This window comes from Lynx rufus, unplaced genomic scaffold, assembly GCF_022079265.1.
Source record: "Lynx rufus isolate CCGP_SWC_20201006 ecotype Redwood Valley unplaced genomic scaffold, mLynRuf1.p SCAF_6, whole genome shotgun sequence".
Lineage (NCBI taxonomy): Eukaryota > Metazoa > Chordata > Mammalia > Carnivora > Felidae > Lynx > Lynx rufus.
Genome location: NW_025814878.1, coordinates 91,411,111 through 91,432,685, shown reverse-complemented (window position 1 = coordinate 91,432,685; position 21,575 = coordinate 91,411,111). Strand labels below are relative to the sequence as shown.

At 39.8% G+C, this 21,575-nt stretch overlaps 1 protein-coding gene across 1 annotated transcript in view; it reads left to right on the top strand.

Moving 5' to 3' along the window:
* Positions 1–21,575, top strand: part of PRIM2 (DNA primase subunit 2) — a 358,287-nt gene that overhangs the window by 193,887 nt on the left and 142,825 nt on the right. The window contains exon 9 of the mRNA XM_047102680.1: positions 11,167–11,239. Coding sequence (XP_046958636.1) covers positions 11,167–11,239 — 73 coding nt within the window. The remainder of the gene's footprint in view (positions 1–11,166; positions 11,240–21,575) is intronic.

Genomic DNA, 21,575 nt, shown 5'->3' with positions numbered 1-21,575 from the left:
TTCTGCTGGATGTTTGATCTTTAGTCCATGGTCCCCCCATCCCTCTATATTTCATTATCACTCTCTCAGGCAGCTTTTCTTTATTGTAATCATTTGACTACTCTAAGTCAGATCCAATTCAGAACAGCCTCTCTTTAGGGGATTATTATACTACCAGAATATACACTAAGAATGTAAAGGAATATGAAAAATTTACTTAGGAAAATAGAGATATTTGTTTGGGGCTTTATTTTTTTTTAACATTTTTATTTATTTTTGAGAGAAAGAGCACATGAGCCAGGTAGGGGCAGAGAGAGAGAGAGAGAGAGAGAGAGAGAGAGAGAGAGAGAGAGACAGACAGAGGACCCAAAGCAGGCTCCCCACTGACAGCAGTGAGCCCCATGCAGGGCTTGAATTCATGATTGTGAGATCATGACCTGAGCTGAAGTTGGACACTCAACCGACTGAGCCACCCAGGTGCCCCTGTTGGGGGCTTTAAGTGTGTATATTGAAAATACCTATGTAAGGCTATAGTTTGTATCTTATAAGGATGTATGTGTTTTGCTTTTTAAATCAGTTTTATTGAGGTATAATTTATACACAATGAAATGCACTCATTTTAATGGAATAGTTTAATGACTTTTGACTTTTGTAAAGTAGAGGTGTTTTTGATAGAGAAATGAGATGCAGCTTTCATCTCTCTTACAGTTCATTGGATTATTGTAGATTAGAAATTGGAATAAATAGGAAAATATGGAAAGATGCGGCCAACCTAATTAAAGTAGAAGTTGTGCCATTTATGGTTCTTACCCTATGTGACAACCCATATGGTCCTGATATTTATTGGATATGTGAGTCTCCTAGAATCATACAATTTCTCTCAATTGTAGAGAAATATAGATCATTCCACTGTGTATTGTCTGCTGGTAGTTTTTTGGGGAGTTTTTTAAGTGCAAAATTTGAGTAAACCTCATGCTTGTGGAAAAATCATTTACATTCAATTTATAACAGAATGTTATTGATTGTGTTCTCATTTGGAATAACTGCAGGGAAAATCACCTGGGCTAACAGGAGTTGGATACCATTTACTAGGGACCTAGCTTGTAAAAAGAAACTCATTTCAATTTCTATGGTGACAGCTGTTGAGTGAATTTTCCTGTGATACCCTTCACAGCAGGAAATGATATATTGTAACTTCATCTTCCTTGATATCTTACCCACCCAACAAATCCAAACCGCAGGACTGTGCTCTCTAAATGTCTGAATAGCCTGGCTTATGTGGGTAGACTATTTTTTTTCAACGTCCAAAGTGGGTAAAATTGTGATTGCAAAAGTGGATATATGGGTGATACACAAAACCTTTGTTTCCTCTTCCTGAAATTGTTTTTCCATTTGTGCCATGATCGCACCTGGCTTTATGTGAAAAGGTTGTATTGGAACTTGGTATATTTTTATAGAATGATGTAGAAGAATATAGTTCATTTTGAAAGATGTATTAGATTACTTTTTAATGGTTCAAATAAATATGTTTCCTTGATATAGACATCAGTTTTGATTACTTGTGCATTCTTCACTGCTTTTTTATTTTATACCAGTTTTTAAGATATGATAAACTGTAGGCTGCCGGATAGAAGTAAATAGTGTTAACCTCTTCAGGTTCAAGAGGACTGGGAAATGCTTAACAAAGAAAGGAAATATTTTTTATATGCTGCTATTTTATGACCCTCAGAATCTGTTGACAGGGAGGGAGGGCAGAGAGACATTTCTGAGGATGGGAGAGGAATTCTCTCCAGTCTGGCCCAGGGTTTTCCTGTCATCCTATTCATATCCCACCTAGCATGCATGTCTTCTTACAAATGAGAGAATGGACAGTTGTCATTAGGTGTTGAAGTGAGCCAGGCAGTCCCCCAAACTCCCAGATAGAAATGTGTCACAGCTTTGTTTTTTCCCAAGGAAACCTTTCATGCCCCTTCCAAGCTAATCAGGATTCAAGATTGCTTTCCTAATACTATAGGTGGCAACCTGTGGCTAAAATTTAAAAACTTGATTCCCAAGTAAAATGTGAAAGCAAGCATATTTGCAGTAGACTTGAGGCACTTCCTTTAGTGGACCCAATTGCAGTTTATATTTTGCTAATGACCTGCAGAGATGAGTCTTAACTTGAAGTCAAGGTGAGTCAGTTGGCTATTATATAGGTGTTCCTAGTCCTCAAGAGAATCATTTGATTGCCTAAGTCCTCCTCACTCTGTAACAGTCCTGTCCAGTGAAAACATGATTGCCCCAGGAAACAAATGTGAGCTTCATAGGTAATTTTAAATTACTTAAGTGAAATTAACTTTAATAATACCTTGTTTAACTCATACCCAAAATATCATTTCAACATGTAATTATATGAAAAAAGTTGAGTGAAATGTTTTACAGTAATTTTTTCATACTAAGTCTTTGAAACCCAGTGTATACTTTACATGTATTGAACATCTTAATTTAGACTAAGCTGCATTTCAAGTGCTCAGTAGTCAAATTTGGTAAATGGCTACTATACTGGACAATGTTGTAGCTCTACAAGACTGGATTCCATTGAAATCTCCAGTGTTTGACGTTGAATTTTTACACTTTGTAAACTTCCTAAGAGTGTTAGCTTAGACAAAACTTTCCAGATCATGAGATTATTCAAAGACATCTAAATTATTCCACTTGCAAACTAAATATTTTATGTGATAGTATAAAGAAGGTAGGAAAGAAACATATTTACTAATATTTAAGAGATGAAGCTGGTGAATTTTAGGAATAGAGAAAATCAATAACCAAAATGTTCAAATGCAATAAATTTAAGCCTGGATGTTCATGATGATAATAATGATAACAATTTGAGTGAAAAATGTGATAAACTCTTTGACAGATATCTCATTTGATCCTCACAACAGCCCTTTGAGGAAGGTACTTTTGTGATCCCTTTTATGATGTTTCCCAGTGAGGAAGCAAAGAATAAATAAAAGGTGTTTACAGAGTCACACAGATAGCGAGTGTATGCAAACCCATGACTAGTGGATTCTGAAATCTGTCATCTTCATCACTCTACTTACTCCCTTATTATTCTGTTCTGCCCACGTGTTTGCCTTGGGCAAACTGGACTTGGAAAATGTATGCAAATGCAGGGAGGGGGGCTGCAGAGAATTCCTGAAGTGTTATAACTATTCCATGACTCCTTGTTTATTCCATCACGTTTTCATATAGTCAGAAAGGGAGAAAATGATTGGAGAAGTGATCACCTGTGAAAAGCTGACTTTTGACCTCTCATTTTGTCCATTTTGCCCTGTGGCATTTATGTCACAGTAGCAGAGCTCTTGAATCCACTCTTGGAGCCAAGGTGCAGTGATCCCTCTTCTGCTAACGATAAGCACCACAGCATGAAAAGACTATTTTTTTTTTTTCCTTAACCAGCTAATCTTGCAGTGGAGACTCAGAGATCCACTTTCATATAATTTCTTCATTTTGTTTCCAGTGCTCAGTTTCAACACTCAAAAACAGTTCCCTGTTGAGTACCTAAGTGCTCATATTGATATTTGTGGTGTATTGAACAGGACTTAAATTTCTCGTTTTTACAAAGACTAGGAGTAGACCTGCCTTTCACCTATGATTCACAGATCAAATGTGTGCAGATTTATCTTTATGTATATCCACTGTATTTTTTATTCTGTAAAGTAGATGTTGTGTGGTAGTGTTTGGGGGAAAACTCCAGTTCTGTGTTGATATAATTAAATATACCTTCCTGTCTCATTTGTCCCTCCACCACCGCACCCTTGAATGGTTCAGTTTGAGTTCAATTAGGATCATTTTAAATTTGGTTACATAGATATGTATTCTGGATATTTTGAAAGTCTTTTCAACCTTTCAGGTTTTAATTCATTTGAAACTGTTAGCTTTATAATTTTCTATTTACTGTGATTTTTAGCTATATTGGAAAACTAACTGTGCTTACCTCTTACTGTTTAATGAGCAAGGAAATAGGGGAGGAAAAAGTTCCTCAAATGTGACTGAGTTTTAATTAAGTTGCGTGTAAGTTTATTGAACAAATGATACAGTAATAAAATGCTTTTTTATTTTGTATGCTATTCTCTTATTGTAGAGATTAGATAATTTAGCACCATCGCCTCAAAACAAAACAAAAAAATACAGACAGTCACTGAATTACTTCTGTGTATCAAAGGATTTCTTGTATACAATCATAAAATTCTCTTTTCTTAGAAAATACTTAATTTGCATATATTTAGTTCTTTTTCTTTTTTTAAGCTGATTAATTTATTTTGAGAGAGAGTGAGCGCGCACAGGACAGGGACAGAGAGAGAGAAGAGAGTGAGAGAATCCCAAGCAGGCCCCCTTCCGACATTGTGGAGCCTGACTTGAGGGCTTGACTTCATAAACCAGGAGGTCATGACCTGAACTGAAATCAAGAGTCAGACACTTAACCTACTGAGCCACTCAGGCATCCTGACTCTTTAAGTATGTTTAGGTGTTTAAAGGTTTAAACTTGACCAAACCTCAAATTTTCATTAAGATGGTGACTTAGCACTATGTAATTGGAAAAGGAGATAGGATTTAAAGTTTGCTTTTAATTTTAATGGTTTTTGTTTAGAGACCTGCACTATAGGACCTATCTACCCAATTTCAGTTTGTTCCCCCCCCCCCCCCTCCTTTGCCTCTCCTTGTCTTTTCCACTACATAACCCAACTTCTTCATCTGTAAAGAAATTGATTTAGAAATTTCCATGGTGGGGCGGGCACCTGGGTGGCTCAGTCGGTTAGGCATCCGACTTTGGCTCAGGTCATGGTCTCCTGGTTGGTGAGTTCGAGCCCCTCATCGGGCTCTATGCTGACAGCTCAGAACCTGGAGCCTGCTTCAGATTCTGTGTCTCCACCTCTCTCCGCCCCTCCCATGCTCGTGCTCTGTCTCTTTCTGTCTTTCAATAATAAATAAATGCTTAAAAAAAAATTTTTTTAAAGAAATTTCAATGGCTTGGGGCCCCTGGGTGGCTCAGTTGGTTGAATGACCAACTTCGGCTCAGGTCATGATCTCACGGTTCTAGAGTTCGAGCCCAGAGTCAGGTTCTGTGCTAACAGCTCAGCGCCTGGAGCCTGCTTCAGATTCAGTGTCTCCCTCACTCTCTGCCCCTCCCCCGCTTGCACTTTCTCTCTCCCTCCCTCCCTCTCTCTCTCTCTCTCTCTCTCTCTCAAAAATAAACATTAAAAAAAAGATTTCCGTGGCTTTGCTTATCTCTTTCTGCTTGTCCCTCTGATAACGTGCCCACCCTCCAGATCCTGAGAAAGACTTTCTTATTAGCCCAGAATCCCACCTCCTTATCACATAGTTACTTTTAAACCCCTCCAATAACCTTGTTAAATTCCTATGACATCACATACTTTTATGAACTTGGTCAAAATTTAAGAATGTTTTAATGCATATGCATGCAGTTGGTAAACTGCATGCAAATGATAAAAGTACTAAAATAACCAAGACTTTGCCTTTTCTGTGGTCATGACATCCTAGTTCTAAACCTCTGAGCTCAGATTATTTTCTGACTATAATCTCCTGCTCTTCTGCTTACTCTGCAGTTCCTGATTCTCGCTGATTGTCCTCCTCTTATCTCATCCTTCTGTGCTAGGCCTCAGGTCTGTGTTTCCAACACATATCACTCTGTTCAGTGCCATTTCTTTGCTCAAGAAGCTTTAATGCTGCACGTTGGTTATTTCTCCTCACACCCTTCTTTTAAAGAGACCTGTTTTCTGTGGACTCCAGGAGCGTTTGTTTTGAGCATTGTTGTGGCACTCCTCACACTGTGCTTTCTGAATTGTCCCTGGATCCTTCATTACTTTTTGACTCTTCCATGGTCACAGAGATGCTTAAGGAGTGATTGAGTGGCTAAAGGGACTCTTGAAAGTTTTGGGGGATTTTGTTTGTTTTGTGTTTTTGTTTTGTTTTGTTTTCGGTAATTAGAATCTGTTATAGCCTGATGAGGACAACAGCTGGGATGTGGGAGAAGTTTGTTAGAGAGTCTGACAGTCTAATGACATTAAAAAAATTAAGCTTTGTCCTTGGGCTTTATGCATTTACATGGTTCTGCTGGGGAGTGAAATTATTTATGATTCAGGTACATTGTAGTTAACTGTTACATTTTCGCAACTGTGCTGTATCCTTATACAACTGGATGTGTTCAGATACTATTCTAATGTAATTGGATACTCACTGAATCACATCTTTATGTTTTCACTACTTTTCTGGCTCTTTGGCAACTTGAGAAAACTGTAACATTTCACCCTTTGTGTCTTTCATTTGCTACTATAGCAAGTAAGAGATAATTTATGCATGGAAGATGCACTTAAATAAATCACTGTAATTCCTAATCCCTTACCTCCAAACATTAAGTCAAACCTTGATTTTTCAAGATTCTGTGATCAAAAGTTCCTCTTCATATTTCACAAAATAGTTATTAGTGACATAATTTGAATTTCGTGGCCCATTAACATGCTTTGGTTTGCTGTATTGAAAAAAAGGGTATTTGTGGTACATCTTAATTTATTCTCTAATGAAAGCTTAGAAGCTGGAAAGCTTAGAAGCTTAGAAGCTGCCTGCTTAATCTCCTTTGTTGAAAATTGTACGTAAGTGACAGTGAGTGTTTCTCAAAATAAAACTGATTATTTAAAATAGAAAACAGTATTTTCTGGTGAGTTTGCGTGCACACATGTGTGTATGTGTGTGTGTATCTTGAGCCAATTTTTTGTTGTTAAAATTTACTATTTCTGTGTTTCCCCAATACAGCAATTTAAAAAATGTTCATAAAATTGATCTGTTTTTTTAAATCGTGAAAATAAGAATGTATCTTGACAGTCCATTTTTTATATTTTTGTTTGTTAGTGTAGCAGCTGCTTTCACTTGGAAGCAGGATGATACAAAGCTGACATGGGCTTTGAATGTGGTACAGAGTGCCTCACCTTTCCTGGGTCCCTGCTATGAATCTCAGTTAGTAACATCCCTTGGCACTTCCAAGTAAAAGCCAAAGAGCCAGTTTCATGTGAATTGTTTCTTAAGGATTTTTATCCATTTGTGGTGGCATTATTTGTTTCTTTTTCTTCTTTCATTGCCTTCCTTTTTCCATCCAGTGCCACCACTTTTCTTCAGCCTCTCACCTTTTCTGCCTGTAATATTTCAGTATTCTTCCAACTGATTTTCTGTTGCCCAGGCACTGGCCTTTTTAGTTCTTCCTCCACATTGCTTTCTTTCTCAAGTATAAACATTTATGTGAATTGTTGCCTAAAATCTTTTCATAGTTTTTTATTGCCTACATAGCGTTGGGTGCAACACTTCTTGTGATTTGCCTTTTTTGTACTGTATCTGAAAATTCCTGCCACCTCCGTTTCATCCATCCATTACTGGTTCAAACATGTATTAAATAGCCATATGTACCAACTCCCTAACCAAGATATAAGTTACCCCTTCTGATCTTGAATGAGTAGAGGAGAAATCTCATTCCTAATTCTGGTGCTTAACATCTTCATTTGTGTCATTTTTCCTCCCATGGGTTTCATGCTTGCCCTTATGGGGTTGGCTGGTGGCCATCTTTCTGTCTTTTGATAATATTTTTAGAAGTATGATGTCTCTATACAGTTTCCTTATATTCTGTCTGTAGTTATTTATACTCATTAGTCTTTACATTAATCATTGCTACCAGTCTCTTTTGTTTCCCCCTTGAAATTTAGCTCTTTTGCATAGCCCATTAAACTGTGGAGGAACAAGTGTTTTATGGTGCCATTCAGGCAAGTGTGTGTCCTCTTAAATATCTTCTCTTTGTATTTAGTATACTGCAATAATCTGGGCTGAGAAAAACTTCTTTGTGGGATAGTATATCATTTGGTTCTGTATACTCAATAAGTAGTCATGTTTGTGCATCATTTTACCATTTATAGAGGACATTTGTATTTGTTAATCTTTTAAATCTAAATAGTCCTTTTTTTTAAAAAAATTTTTTTTTTCAACATTTTTTTATTTTTGGGACAGAGAGAGACAGAGCATGAACAGGGGAGGGGCAGAGAGACAGGGAGACACAGAATCGGAAACAGGCTCCAGGCTCTGAGCCATCAGCCCAGAGCCTGACGCGGGGCTCGAACTCACAGACCGCGAGATCGTGACCTGGCTGAAGTCGGACGCTTAACCGACTGCGCCACCCAGGCGCCCCAATAGTCCTTTTTAAAAAATGTTTATTTTGAGAGAAAGAGAGTGCAAGCAAGGGAGGGGCAGAGAGGGAGAGAGAATCCTAAGCAAGCTCTATGCTCAGCATGGAGCCCAACATAGGGCTCGATCTCACAACGGTGAAATCATGACCTGAGCCGAAATCAGGAGTCAGACACTTAATCGATTACGCCACCCAGGAACCCTAAACAGTATTTGTAGACTGAAAAGCTGAAGCTTGTAAAGGTCAACAGTGTCCCAGTACCTCCTAGCAGGTTGATGGCTTCTCTGTAGGATCATGCTGCCTCCTTTCCCATCCTGTCTTTTTGTGCTTCGTGGTCAAGACTGCAGTTTCTTTGTGTACTAAAATACAGTTTACTTTGGGGCGCCTGGGTGGCTCAGTCGGTTAAGCATCCGACTTCAGCTCAGGTCACGATCTCACGGTCCGTGAGTTCGAGCCCCACGTCAGGCTCTGGGCTGATGGCTCGGAGCCTGGAGCCTGCTTCCGATTCTGTGTCTCCCTCTCTCTCTGCCCCTTCCCCGTTCATGCTCTGTCTCTCTCTGTCCCAAAAATAAATAAACGTTAAAAAAAAAATTTTTTAAAAAAATAAATAAATAAAATAAAATACAGTTTACTTTGAATATATCATTTCATTTCTCCAGTATTTCTGTTAGACAAGCCTGGCATTATTAATTCTGTTTACAAATGAGGATAGTGCAAATCAGGGCAGTTAAATGACTTGCCCCAGTTTGCCAAACTAATGATTAAAAAACAAGAACACATCTCTAGATTCTAGCCTACTGCTATTTCCATTGCCTCATGCTGCCTCTTTGCTCTACTGTAATGTAAGTTGGAAAGTGAAATAGGTTTTTATTTGGGGGATTTCACTGAAACAACTCTCCGTTATACTGTATATTAAAATGTGAAATATTAAAATTAAATGACGACTATTGGCTTAATTTAGCATGAGTTTTGTATGCCATGCTACTACTATGATAAACGGAATGGTTAGAATCCAATGATACATTAATTGTCCAAAATATGTTACTGAAAGGAGAAATAATACCACAGGCAAGAAAATGTGTTTTAGAGATTGGGATCATCCTGTACTACTCATTGGCATTCTGCTCCTCCTGCTCTCAGATTAATTCTGAGGCCATTCTTAGCCTATGGAGGCAGAACTCTCGGGATGGGAAATCTACATTTGGAACAGTCTCCTAGGCAGTGGCTGCAGCATCCCAAGATATACTCTGGTTTTGCTTCATAATTCATACCCATTGTTTAATCAGCAGATGGATTGATTGCAAGAATAATAGCCTTTCTACAGAGCATCTCGAGTGTGTGTGTTGTTTAGCAGCAAGAGTCTACACTGAGCAGGTATTAGGTAGAGAGTCTGGAATTCTTTAGGATTGTAGTGCTACTTTACTCCAGAATTTTTCTTTAGTTGTGGAGTCTGCATAAACCTTGGTTTGACTGTGGTTTTCTGTGTAATCTTGCAGCTGTTGTTTGTTGTGTCATTCCTGAATGTCTGCATCTGAATCAGTGTTGGAGTTGGGCATTGTGTCAAGAGGCTGAAAATTTACGAAGTTAGATGGCTTTAGATGATATATACCATGTTGTTTCTTAATTTGTAAATAATACAACAGGAAAATGAGAATACAGCAACGAAGAGGATGGTGTGGTATAGTCAAGAAACAGGGAATTGAGAAATAAAAGGTTGAATTCCCACCGCACTGTAAACTTGCCTTCTGATCTTACAAGTCTCTAACTCCTCTGGTCCCCCATTTGTTAAATGTAAAGTTAAAACACTCTCAGGGTTGTGAAGATGTAATTAGAGGATATTGGGGTCCCTGGGTGGCTCAGTCGGTTGAGCGTTGGACTCTTGATTTCTGCTCACATCATGATCTCACAAAATAAATAAATAGGGGCGCCTGGGTGGCTCAGTCGGTTGGGCGGCCGACTTCGGCTCAGGTCATGATCTCGAGGTGAGTTCAAGCCCCGCATCGGGCTCTGTGCTGACAGCTCAGAGCCTGGAGCCTGTTTCAGATTCTGTGTCTCCCTCTCTCTCTGACCCTCCCCCGTTCATGCTCTGTCTCTCTCTGTCTCAAAAATAAATAAACGTAAAAAAAAAAAAATTATAACAAAATAAATAAATAAAGTTAAAAAGAAAGTAAGGATGAAGGCACCTGGGTGCCTCAGTTGGTTGAGGTCTGACTTTGGTTCAGGTCATGATCTTAGGGTTTGTGAGTTCAAGCCCCATATCAGGCTCTCTGCTGTGAGCTGAGAGCCTGCTTCAGATCCTCTGTCCTCCTCTCTCTGCCCCTCCCCTGCTTGTGCTCACTCAAAAATAAATAAAACATTAAAAAAAACCAAGGGTGTAATTAGAAGATATAGATAAAGACTCTTTGCACATGTGCAAAGTGCTGTTCAGATGTTACTTGTTTTAAGAAACAGTAGTTACCATATGTCAGGTCCTTAAAGAGAAATTACTTCAGTTCAGACCTTCTATCAACCCTGCAAAGCAGGCATTACTATCTCCATTTGACAGATAAGGAACCTGGGGTATAGAGAGTCTGAGTAACTTGCTGAAGGACCCACACTAGTAAGTGATGGTTCCTTATTTAAGCTCCAGTGTATCCCTTGCTCTGCTGCCCTGCTGTTAATAAGGGATCAATAATAGAGACTTGAACTTTAACAATAAATTGCATTATGCTTCTAAGAAATGGAAATGACACTTTAGAAGTCAGGAGATCCAGATGGTCACTATATTTTTGTATTATTTTTGAGTAAGTTACTTAAATGTATTCTGTTAAATACCTTTAAAATACTTGGCTATGTTTCTGCCAACGTTTATATGTAAAATGTCTTATTGTGATTTTAATCTGTATCAGAATAAATTTCCTTTGAAATGATTAAAATATGTTGTAAAAATCCTATTTTAATATTTTCTTCTTTTTTAATTTTAGTCATTCTTACACTGGTCAAGATTACAGTACACAGGGAAATGCTGGGAAGATTTCTTTGGATCAGATTGATTCGGTAAGCATCGCATCCTTCTAAACTTGAACATTTGTCAATGAGGAAGCATAGATTTTCTTCAAAGATTATTTTGGGGTGAGGAGATGGGAGAGAATTTCATTTTATTGCTTGCCAATCATTTTTAAAGGAAGTCCCATGTGCTATACAGGTGAATTTTTGTAATCATAGGAAAATCAAACTTAATCAGGAAATTATTTGCATTCTGATGAACAGAATTTAATCAGTTTTTCCAAAGGGGTATTCTTTTAGGTGATGATAGCTAAATGGTATTTGTATGTTTATATTTAAATACCTTATACCTAAAAGGGCGCCTGCTGGCTTAGTCAGAAGAACATGTGACTCTTGATCTTGGAATCACGTGAGTGAGTGGGGCATGAGTTCAAGCCCCATGTGGGGTGTAGAGATTACTTAAATATATAAACTTTAAAATAGGGGCATCTTGGTGGCTCAGTCGGTTGAGCGCCTCTTGATTTCGGCTCAGGTCATGGTATCCTGGTTCGTGAATTAGAGCCTGTGTGAGACTCTGCACTGACAGTGCGGAACCTGCTCGGATTCTCGCTCTCTGCCCCTCCCCCGCTCTCACTCTCTAAATAAATAAACAAACAAACAAACAAACATTAAAAAAACAAGGATGTAATTAGAGGATATAGGTAAGGACTCTTTCTTTGCACATACAAAGTGCTATTCAGACATTCAGATGTTACTTGTTTTAAATAGTGATTACTTCCCATATGTCAGATTTTGGAACAGAAGTTACTTTAGTTCAAATCTCCTATCAACCCTGAAAAGCAAGCATTATTATCTCCATTTGAAAGATGGGAAACCTGGGGGATAGAGAGTCTGAGTAACTTGCTAAAGCACACGCTATCTCTCTCTCTGTCTCTTCTCTCTCTCTCAATAAAGAAATAAACAAACTTAAAAAAGTTTAAAATACATTGAGTGAATGAATGAATGAGTAAATGAATGCCCCACCCACCCACCTACCTACACACCAACCTTATACATTGAGAAAAAGAGAAATGGAAAATGCTAAGTTTGCTAGGGCTGCCATAACAAAACACTACAGACTGATGATGCCTTAAACAACAGAAATTTATGTTCTCACAGTTCTGGAGGCTAAAATTCTGAGATGAAGGTGTTGGCAAATTTGAGGCCTCTTTCTATGACTTTTAGGTGGCCACTTTCTCCCTGTGTTTTCACGTGGTCTTTCCAGTGTGCTTGTGCATCCCTGGTGTCTCTTCCTCTTCTTAGGACACCAGTCACATTGGATCAGGGTCCCACACGCATGACTTCATTTATATTAATTCCCTCTTTAAAGACCCCAGCTCCAAATACAATCACATTCTGAGGTCTTGGTGGTTAGGACTTCAACATATGAATTTTGGTAGGTTACAGTTGATTTCATTAACACTAAGTATAGGCTCCCATGCTTGTGTTGCTGCTAGATTAATGGACAGCTCATTTCAACTTCACTTTGTGGTTCTGTTGTAGAATGAAAGAGTAGTATGCTTTACTATAATTTATAGAGTTTTTCTTTTTAATGCATTGTAGAATTTCTGCTCTACCCCAAAAAGGGAAACTAAACCAGCCATAAATAATCTTTATTTAGACAGTTACCAAATTATTTACAATAAATTAAAAATACATTGACATTTTAATGCTTGGAAATAAGAATAAGGTGAGTAGGGAGAGACCAGGAGTTTTTAGAGACCAGAATGAATAGGTTGTCTTCCTGTTTGGAAAAATTATAATCAAGTACTTGCAGTTAATATGTCTAGAAATAACATAAGGATTGCTCACTTTGTACAGTTGAATTGAAATTTGTTCTCAAGGATGCCCCATCCTTTACTTTCCTCAAACAGTTATTATCTCTAACACTTCCTCTGTGCCATATGATTTGTGTTTATACTATGTGAATGGTTAGAAGTTAATTCTATTCCTGATTCAATCAAGATGTTCTGCCGTTCACAAGCAACTGTGAACTTCACTGGATACTGTGGGAAGACATAGAAATATAATCATTAATTTACTGAATATATATTGAACCCATCAATTATGTACCAGCCACTGTGCTGTGGATACAGAGGTGAATAAAACAGAAAATTCCTCTACCTTCATGGACCTTACATGAGGGAGGTAGACAACATGTAAATAATAAATAATCAATATAATGATAAATTATCTTAAGTGCTATGATGATCATATCTGTGGGTCTATGCTTGAGACCCTGTGCTAAATTGATTAAGTGTATCTTTATCTGTACTTCTTCCTAACTATCTGTACTGCCTCGTCCTTATAACAGCATGTCATTATCACATCCCTTGATATTCTCAGTTTCTTCTTCAAATGTTTTCTTTAGATTTTTCTTCTCATTGAAATCTGGCTCTCTCAATGATGTTGTTTCTCCTGTGCCTCTTGGTCGGTTGGTCTGTCTGTCTGTCTCTCTCTCTCTCTCTCTCTGTCACACACACACACACACACACACACACACACACACACACCTTAATTTGGTATGAGATGTATCTTCCTTGGTCCATTTTACCATTTGCAAACCATTTCTCTGCCTTCCTGCCTTCCATTAGCAGAGCTATAGCTCCTTTAAAGCCCTGTAATCCCATTACAGTTCTCCTTGTTGCCTGCGTCCCTGTCTCCTGCTCTTGTTCACGGGTGACTGTAGCATGCTGTCATGGTCTCTTGCACTAGCATTACTCTTGTTACTCTTCTTGGCCTCTGCAACATCCATGTTGATAATTCATCCATGCTCTGGTCTTACAATTCCTTTGTCTGCTCATTATCCATAAGCATTTTTCTGTTCCATTGCTGCCAACCTAGACCGTATGTTTTTCATTTCCATTATTTGGATTACTTCCAGAGTATCTTCCTTGCTTCCGTATATAATCTGTTCACTACACAACAGCCAGAGTTCTCTTTGCTTATCACATCATGTCAGTCTTCTGATCTGAACCCTCTATTGAGTTTCTATCACATCTAGACTAAAATCCAAACTTATAACTATGGCCTATAATGCCATGTGTACTCATGATTCCAATTTCATCTTCTCCATTCTGTCCCATTCACACGTTTAGCCACTTGGACCTTATTGCTATCTCTGGAGCACACCATGTTCATTCCTTCTCAAGATCTTTGCTTTTGTTTCCTTTACTTAGAGCAGTATTCCTGGATCTCATTTGACTGGAATCCTGCTTAAAATAGGATCATAGCTGCAATGCCAACTCCTCAGAGAGGCTTTACTGGCCACCTAAAGTATTCCTTTCCTATTCACACTTGATCCCATTAATCTGTTTTATTTTCAAGGCTTTTGGAATTAGATGTTACCTTTATGTCTGCATTCATTGTCTGTTCTCCCATTTGAATGTAAGTTCTTTGAGGACAGGGTATTTGACTTCTTTGTTCACTGCTAGTTCCCCAAGGCTGCACACAGAGTTGTGTTCAGTAGATATTTAGTGATCGAATGAGTAAACAGTGTTCAAGGAATTGTGCCAAAGGAAGCTGAAGTTGAACTGGGTCTTGACCAATGGCTTGGCTTTGGCTAGATGGCATGGGAAGTAGGAAGGGTTTTACCCCAGGCAGGGCCAGTGGAGTGACAAAAGTGAGAAGGAACATACAAAACATGACCATGTGATCATGGAATAACCCAACTGACTGGAGCAAAGGATTCATATTGGTATGGTAACACACTGGGCTTTTTTACCCTAGTTCCATGGCACTTGATTTATGCCCTTGTTAGAGCACCCATTATATGACTGATTTATGTGAGTTTTAGTTGTATAATAGTGACTGTTTCTTTTTATTTTGTGTAAGTGATTTAAAGGGGAAAATTACATTGTATTCATCTTCTTGTTTCCCAAGCCACCTAATACCTATTTGTTCTGTTGCACGTAATTGAAAAGTAGCTAGTTACAGACATTGACAGAACCTTGAATGTTCATACTAAGGAGGTTAAATATTCATTGGTGTTTTTGGATTAGAAAAATGTTTAAGAAAAATAATTTGGTAATAGTATGAAGATACAAGAAGGAACACATGAAAACAGTATACCTGACAAGGGAGGATAGAGGCCTGGCTGGACTAGGTTGGGGATGGAAGAATTTCAAAGTTGTTAAGATGAGAGGATAAAGAGGGGCGCCTGGGTGGTGCAGTCGGTTAAGCGTCCGACTTCAACCAGGTCACGATCTCACGGTCCGGGAGTTCGAGCCCCGCATCAGGCTCTGGGCTGATGGCTCAGAGCCTGGAGCCTGTTTCCGATTCTGTGTCTCCTTCTCTCTCTGCCCCTCCCCCGTTCATGCTCTGTCTCTCTCTGTCCCAAAAATAAAAAAAAATAAAAACGTTGAAAAAAAAATTAAAAAAAAAAAAAAAAAGATGAGAGGATAAAGAAACTGGATGGTCGCTAGAGGGAGCAGCAAAGGCAAACAAAGTGATACCTGCTTCTGCTTTGGGAGAGTTGAACTTCCGAAAAAATATGTGAGGGCGTGAGAATTGAGTCTTGGGAGAAGGATATTGAGGAAGTCAAAGAGAATGCAATTGAAATCATAAATGAAAAAGGTTTTCTTTTTGTTAAAGTTTATTTATTAGAGAGAGAGAGAGAGAGAGAGGGCAGAAGAGGCAGAGACAGAGGGAAGAGAGAGAATCCCAAGCAGGCTCCTCACTGTCAGCACACAGCCTGATAAGGGGCTCAAACCTATGAACCCTGAGATCATGACCCGAGCTGAAACCAGGAGTCAGGTGGGTAACTGACTGAGCTACCCAGGTGCCTCCATATTATTTTCTTGCAACTGCATGTGAATCTATAATTACCTCAAAAGAAAAATTTAATTAAAAATGAAAAATAAATAAGTGAAATAAATTTTAATAATATATTTTATTCAATCCAGTATATCCAAAATTTTATCATCTCAACATGTAATCAATCAGTATAAAAATGTTAAGAAGGCGGGGCTGGGAGGAGGCGGGCAGGCTGGTGGGCTGGGCGGGCGGCCGGGAGCGCGCGGCCGACTCGGCGGCGGCGAGTAGTTAGTTACTTGTTAGTGTCAGTTGCTCGGTGGCGGCGGCCCTGGTCACCAGGAAGGGGACGGGACGGCCGGCAATGGTGGTCACCACAGTGGCATGTGCTCCTTTCAGTAAACATTGCTGTCTTCTGAAAATAAGTTAAGGAATGAGAGGCAAGGAAGAAAGTACATTCATCCTGGAAGGACCCAAAGCACTTTGAAACTGTAAACGAATGTAATGATAGCTGCTAAAACCACCTTTGTCACCATAATGGATGAAGAACTGCAAATTTAAACGGAAGATGGCGGCGTAGGAGGACGCTGGGCTCACCGCGCGTCCTGCTGATCACTTAGATTCCACCTACACCTGCCTAAATAACCCAGAAAACCGCCAGAGGATTAGCAGAACAGAGTCACCGGACCCAAGTGCAGACGAGAGGCCCACGGAAGAGGGTAGGAAGGGCGGCGAGGCGGTGCGCGCTCCACGGACTGGCGGGAGGGAGCCGGGGCGGAGGGGCGGCTCGCCGGCCAAGCAGAGCCCCCGAGTCCGGCTTGCAAAAGCGGAGGGGCCTGACAGACTGTGTTCCGACAGCAAGCGCGACTTAGCGTCTGGGAGGTCATAAGTTAACAGCTCTGCTCAGAAAGCGGGAAGGCTGGAGGACAAAGGGAGGGTGAGCTGCGGAGCCCCCGGACGACAGAGCTCAGTTTGGCGGGGAACAAAGGCGCTCTCCAGCGCCATCTCCCCCGCCCATCCCCCAGCCAAAATCCCAAAGGGAACCGGCTCCGGCCAGGGAAATTGCTCGCTCCGCGCGAACACCCAACTCTGTGCTTCTGCGGAGCCAAACCTCCGGCAGCGATCTGACTCCCTCCGGCTGCCACAGGGCCCCTCCTGAAGAGGATCACCTAAGGAGAAGCGAGCTAAGCCTGCCCCCCCTGCCGCCGTGCACCTTGCCTTCCCACCCCAGCTAATACGCCAGATCCCCAGCATCACAAGCCTGGCAGTGTGCAAGTAGCCCAGACGGGCCACGCCACCCCACAGTGAATCCCGCCCCTAGGAGAGGGGAAGAGAAGGCACACACCAGTCTGACTGTGGCCCCAGCGGTGGGCTGGGGGCAGACATCAGGTCGGACTGCGGCCTCGCCCACCAACTCCAGTCATACACCACAGCACAGGGGAAGTGCCCTGCAGGCCCTCACCACACCAGGGACTATCCAAAATGACCAAGCGGAAGAATTCCCCCCAGAAGAATCTCCAGGAAATAACAACAGCTAATGAGCTGATCAAAAAGGATTTAAATAATATAACAGAAAGTGAATTTAGAATAATAGTCATAAAATTAATCGCTGGGCTGGAAAACAGCATACAGGACAGCAGAGAATCTCTTGCTACAGACATCAGGGGACTAATGAACAGGCACGAGGAGCTGAAAAACGCTTTAAAGGAAATGGAAAACAAAATGCAAACCACCACAGCTCGGATGGAAGAGGCAGAGGAGAGAATAGGTGAACTAGAAGATAAAGTTATGGAAAAAGAGGAAGCTGAGAAAAAGAGAGATAAAAAAATCCAGGAGTATGAGGGGAAAATTAGAGAACTAAGTGATACACTAAAAAGAAATAATTTACGCATAATTGGTATCCCAGAGGAGGAAGAGAGAGGGAAAGGTGCTGAAGGGGTACTTGAAGAAATCATAGCTGAGAACTTCCCTGAACTGGGGAAGGAAAAAGGCATTGAAATCCAAGAGGCACAGAGAACTCCCTTCAGACGTAACTTGAATCGATCTTCTGCACGACATATCATAGTGAAACTGGCAAAATACAAGGATAAAGAGAAAATTCTGAAAGCAGCAAGGGGTAAACGTGCCCTCACATATAAAGGGAGACCTATAAGACTCGTGACTGATCTCTCTTTTGAAACTTGGCAGGCCAGAAAGAATTGGCACGAGATTTTCAGGGTGCTAGACAGCAAAAATATGCAGCCAAGAATCCTTTATCCAGCAAGTCTGTCATTTAGAATAGAAGGAGAGATAAAGGTCTTCCCAAACAAACAAAAACTGAAGGAATTTGTCACCACTAAACCAGCCCTACAAGAGATCCTAAGGGGGACCCTGTGAGACAAAGTACCAGAGACATCACTACAAGCATAAAACATACAGACATCACAATGACTCTAAACCCGTATCTTTCTATAATAACACTGAATGTAAATGGATTAAATGCGCCAACCAAAAGACATAGGGTATCAGAATGGATAAAAAAACAAGACCCATCTATTTGCTGTCTACAAGAGACTCATTTTAGACCCGAGGACACCTTTAGATTGAGAGTGAGGGGATGGAGAACTATTTATCATGCTACTGGAAGCCAGAAGAAAGCTGGAGTAGCCATACTTATATCAGACAAACTAGACTTTAAATTAAAGGCTGTAACAAGAGATGAAGAAGGACATTATATAATAGTTACAGGGTCTATCCATCAGGAAGAGCTAACAATTATAAATGTCTATGCGCCGAATACCGGAGCCCCCAAATATATAAAACAATTACTCATAAACATAAGCAACCTTATTGATAAGAAGGTGGTAATTGCTGGGGACTTTAACACCCCACTTACAGAAATGGATAGATCATCTAGACACACGGTCAATAAAGAAACAAGGGCCCTGAATGAGACACTGGATCAGATGGACTTGACAGATATATTTAGAACTCTGCATCCCAAAGCAACAGAATATACTTTCTTCTCGAGTGCACATGGAACATTCTCCAAGATAGATCATATACTGGGTCACAAATCAGCCCTTCATAAGTTTACAAGAATTGAAATTATACCATGCATACTTTCAGACCACAATGCTATGAAGCTTGAAGTCAACCACAGGAAAAAGTCTGGAAAACCTCCAAAAGCATGGAGGTTAAAGAACACCCTACTCACGAATGAGTGGGTCAACCAGGCAATTAGAGAAGAAATCAAAAAATATATGGAAACAAACGAAAATGAAAATACAACAATCCAAACGCTTTGGGACGCAGCGAAGGCAGTCCTGAGAGGAAAATACATCGCAATCCAGGCCTATCTCAAGAAACAAGAAAAATCCCAAATACAAAATCTAACAGCACACCTAAAGGAAATAGAAGCAGAACAGCAAAGGCAGCCTAAACCCAGCAGAAGAAGACAAATAATAAAGATCAGAGCAGAAATAAACAATATAGAATCTAAAAAAACTGTAGAGCAGATCAACGAAACCAAGAGTTGGTTTTTTGAAAAAATAAACAAAATTGACAAACCTCTAGCCAGGCTTCTCAAAAAGAAAAGGGAGATGACCCAAATAGATAAAATCATGAATGAAAATGGAATTATTACAACCAATCCCTCAGAGATACAAACAATTATCAGGGAATACTATGAAAAATTATATGCCAACAAATTGGACAACCTGGAAGAAATGGACAAATTCCTGAACACCCACACTCTTCCAAAACTCAATCAGGAGGAAATAGAAAGCTTGAACAGACCCATAACCAGCGAAGAAATTGAATCGGTTATCAAAAATCTCCCAACAAATAAGAGTCCAGGACCAGATGGCTTCCCAGGGGAGTTCTACCAGACGTTTAAAGCAGAGATAATACCTATCCTTCTCAAGCTATTCCAAGAAATAGAAAGGGAAGGAAAACTTCCAGACTCATTCTATGAAGCCAGTATTACTTTGATTCCTAAACCAGACAGAGACCCAGTAAAAAAAGAGAACTACAGGCCAATATCCCTGATGAATATGGATGCCAAAATTCTCAATAAGATACTAGCAAATCGAATTCAACAGCATATAAAAAGAATTATTCACCATGATCAAGTGGGATTCATTCCTGGGATGCAGGGCTGGTTCAACATTCGCAAATCAATCAACGTGATACATCACATTAACAAAAAAAAAGAGAAGAACCATATGATCCTGTCAATCGATGCAGAAAAGGCCTTTGATAAAATCCAGCACCCTTTCTTAATAAAAACCCTTGAGAAAGTCGGGATAGAAGGAACATACTTAAAGATCATAAAAGCCATTTATGAAAAGCCCACAGCTAACATCATCCTCAACGGGGAAAAACTGAGAGCTTTTTCCCTGAGATCAGGAACACGACAGGGATGCCCACTCTCACCGTTGTTATTTAACATAGTGCTGGAAGTTCTAGCATCAGCAATCAGACAACAAAAGGAAATCAAAGGCATCAAAATTGGCAAAGATGAAGTCAAGCTTTCGCTTTTTGCAGATGACATGATATTATACATGGAAAATCCGATAGACTCCACCAAAAGTCTGCTAGAACTGATACATGAATTCAGCAAAGTTGCAGGATACAAAATCAATGTACAGAAATCAGTTGCATTCTTATACACTAACAATGAAGCAACAGAAAGACAAATAAAGAAACTGATCCCATTCACAATTGCACCAAAAAGCATAAAATACCTAGGAATAAATCTAACCAAAGATGTAAAGGATCTGTATGCTGAAAACTATAGAAAGCTTATGAAGGTAATTGAAGAAGATTTAAAGAAATGGAAAGACATTCCCTGCTCATGGATTGGAAAAATAAATATTGTCAAAATGTCAATACTACCCAAAGCTATCTACACATTCAATGCAATCCCAATCAAAATTGCACCAGCATTCTTCTCGAAACTAGAACAAGCAATCCTAAAATTCATATGGAACCACAAAAGGCCCCGAATAGCCAAAGGAATTTTGAAGAAGAAGACCAAAGCAGGAGGCATCACAATCCCAGACTTCAGCCTCTACTACAAAGCTGTCATCATCAAGACAGCATGGTATTGGCACAAAAACAGACACACAGACCAATGGAATAGAATAGAAACCCCAGAACTAGACCCACAAACATATGGCCAACTCATCTTTGACAAAGCAGGAAAGAACATCCAATGGAAAAAAGACAGCCTCTTTAAAAAATGGTGCTGGGAGAACTGGACAGCAACATGCAGAAGGTTGAAACTAGACCACTTTCTCACACCATTTACAAAAATAAACTCAAAATGGATAAAGGACCTAAACGTGAGACAGGAAACCATCAGAACCTTAGAGGAGAAAGCAGGAAAAGACCTCTCTGACCTCAGCCGTAGCAATCTCTTACTCGACACATCCCCAAAGGCAAGGGAATTAAAAGCAAAAGTGAATTACTGGGACCTTATGAAGATAAAAAGCTTCTGCACAGCAAAGGAAACAACCAACAAAACTAAAAGACAACTAACGGAATGGGAAAAGATATTTGCAAATGACATATCGGACAAAGGGCTAGTATCTAAAATCTATAAAGAGCTCAC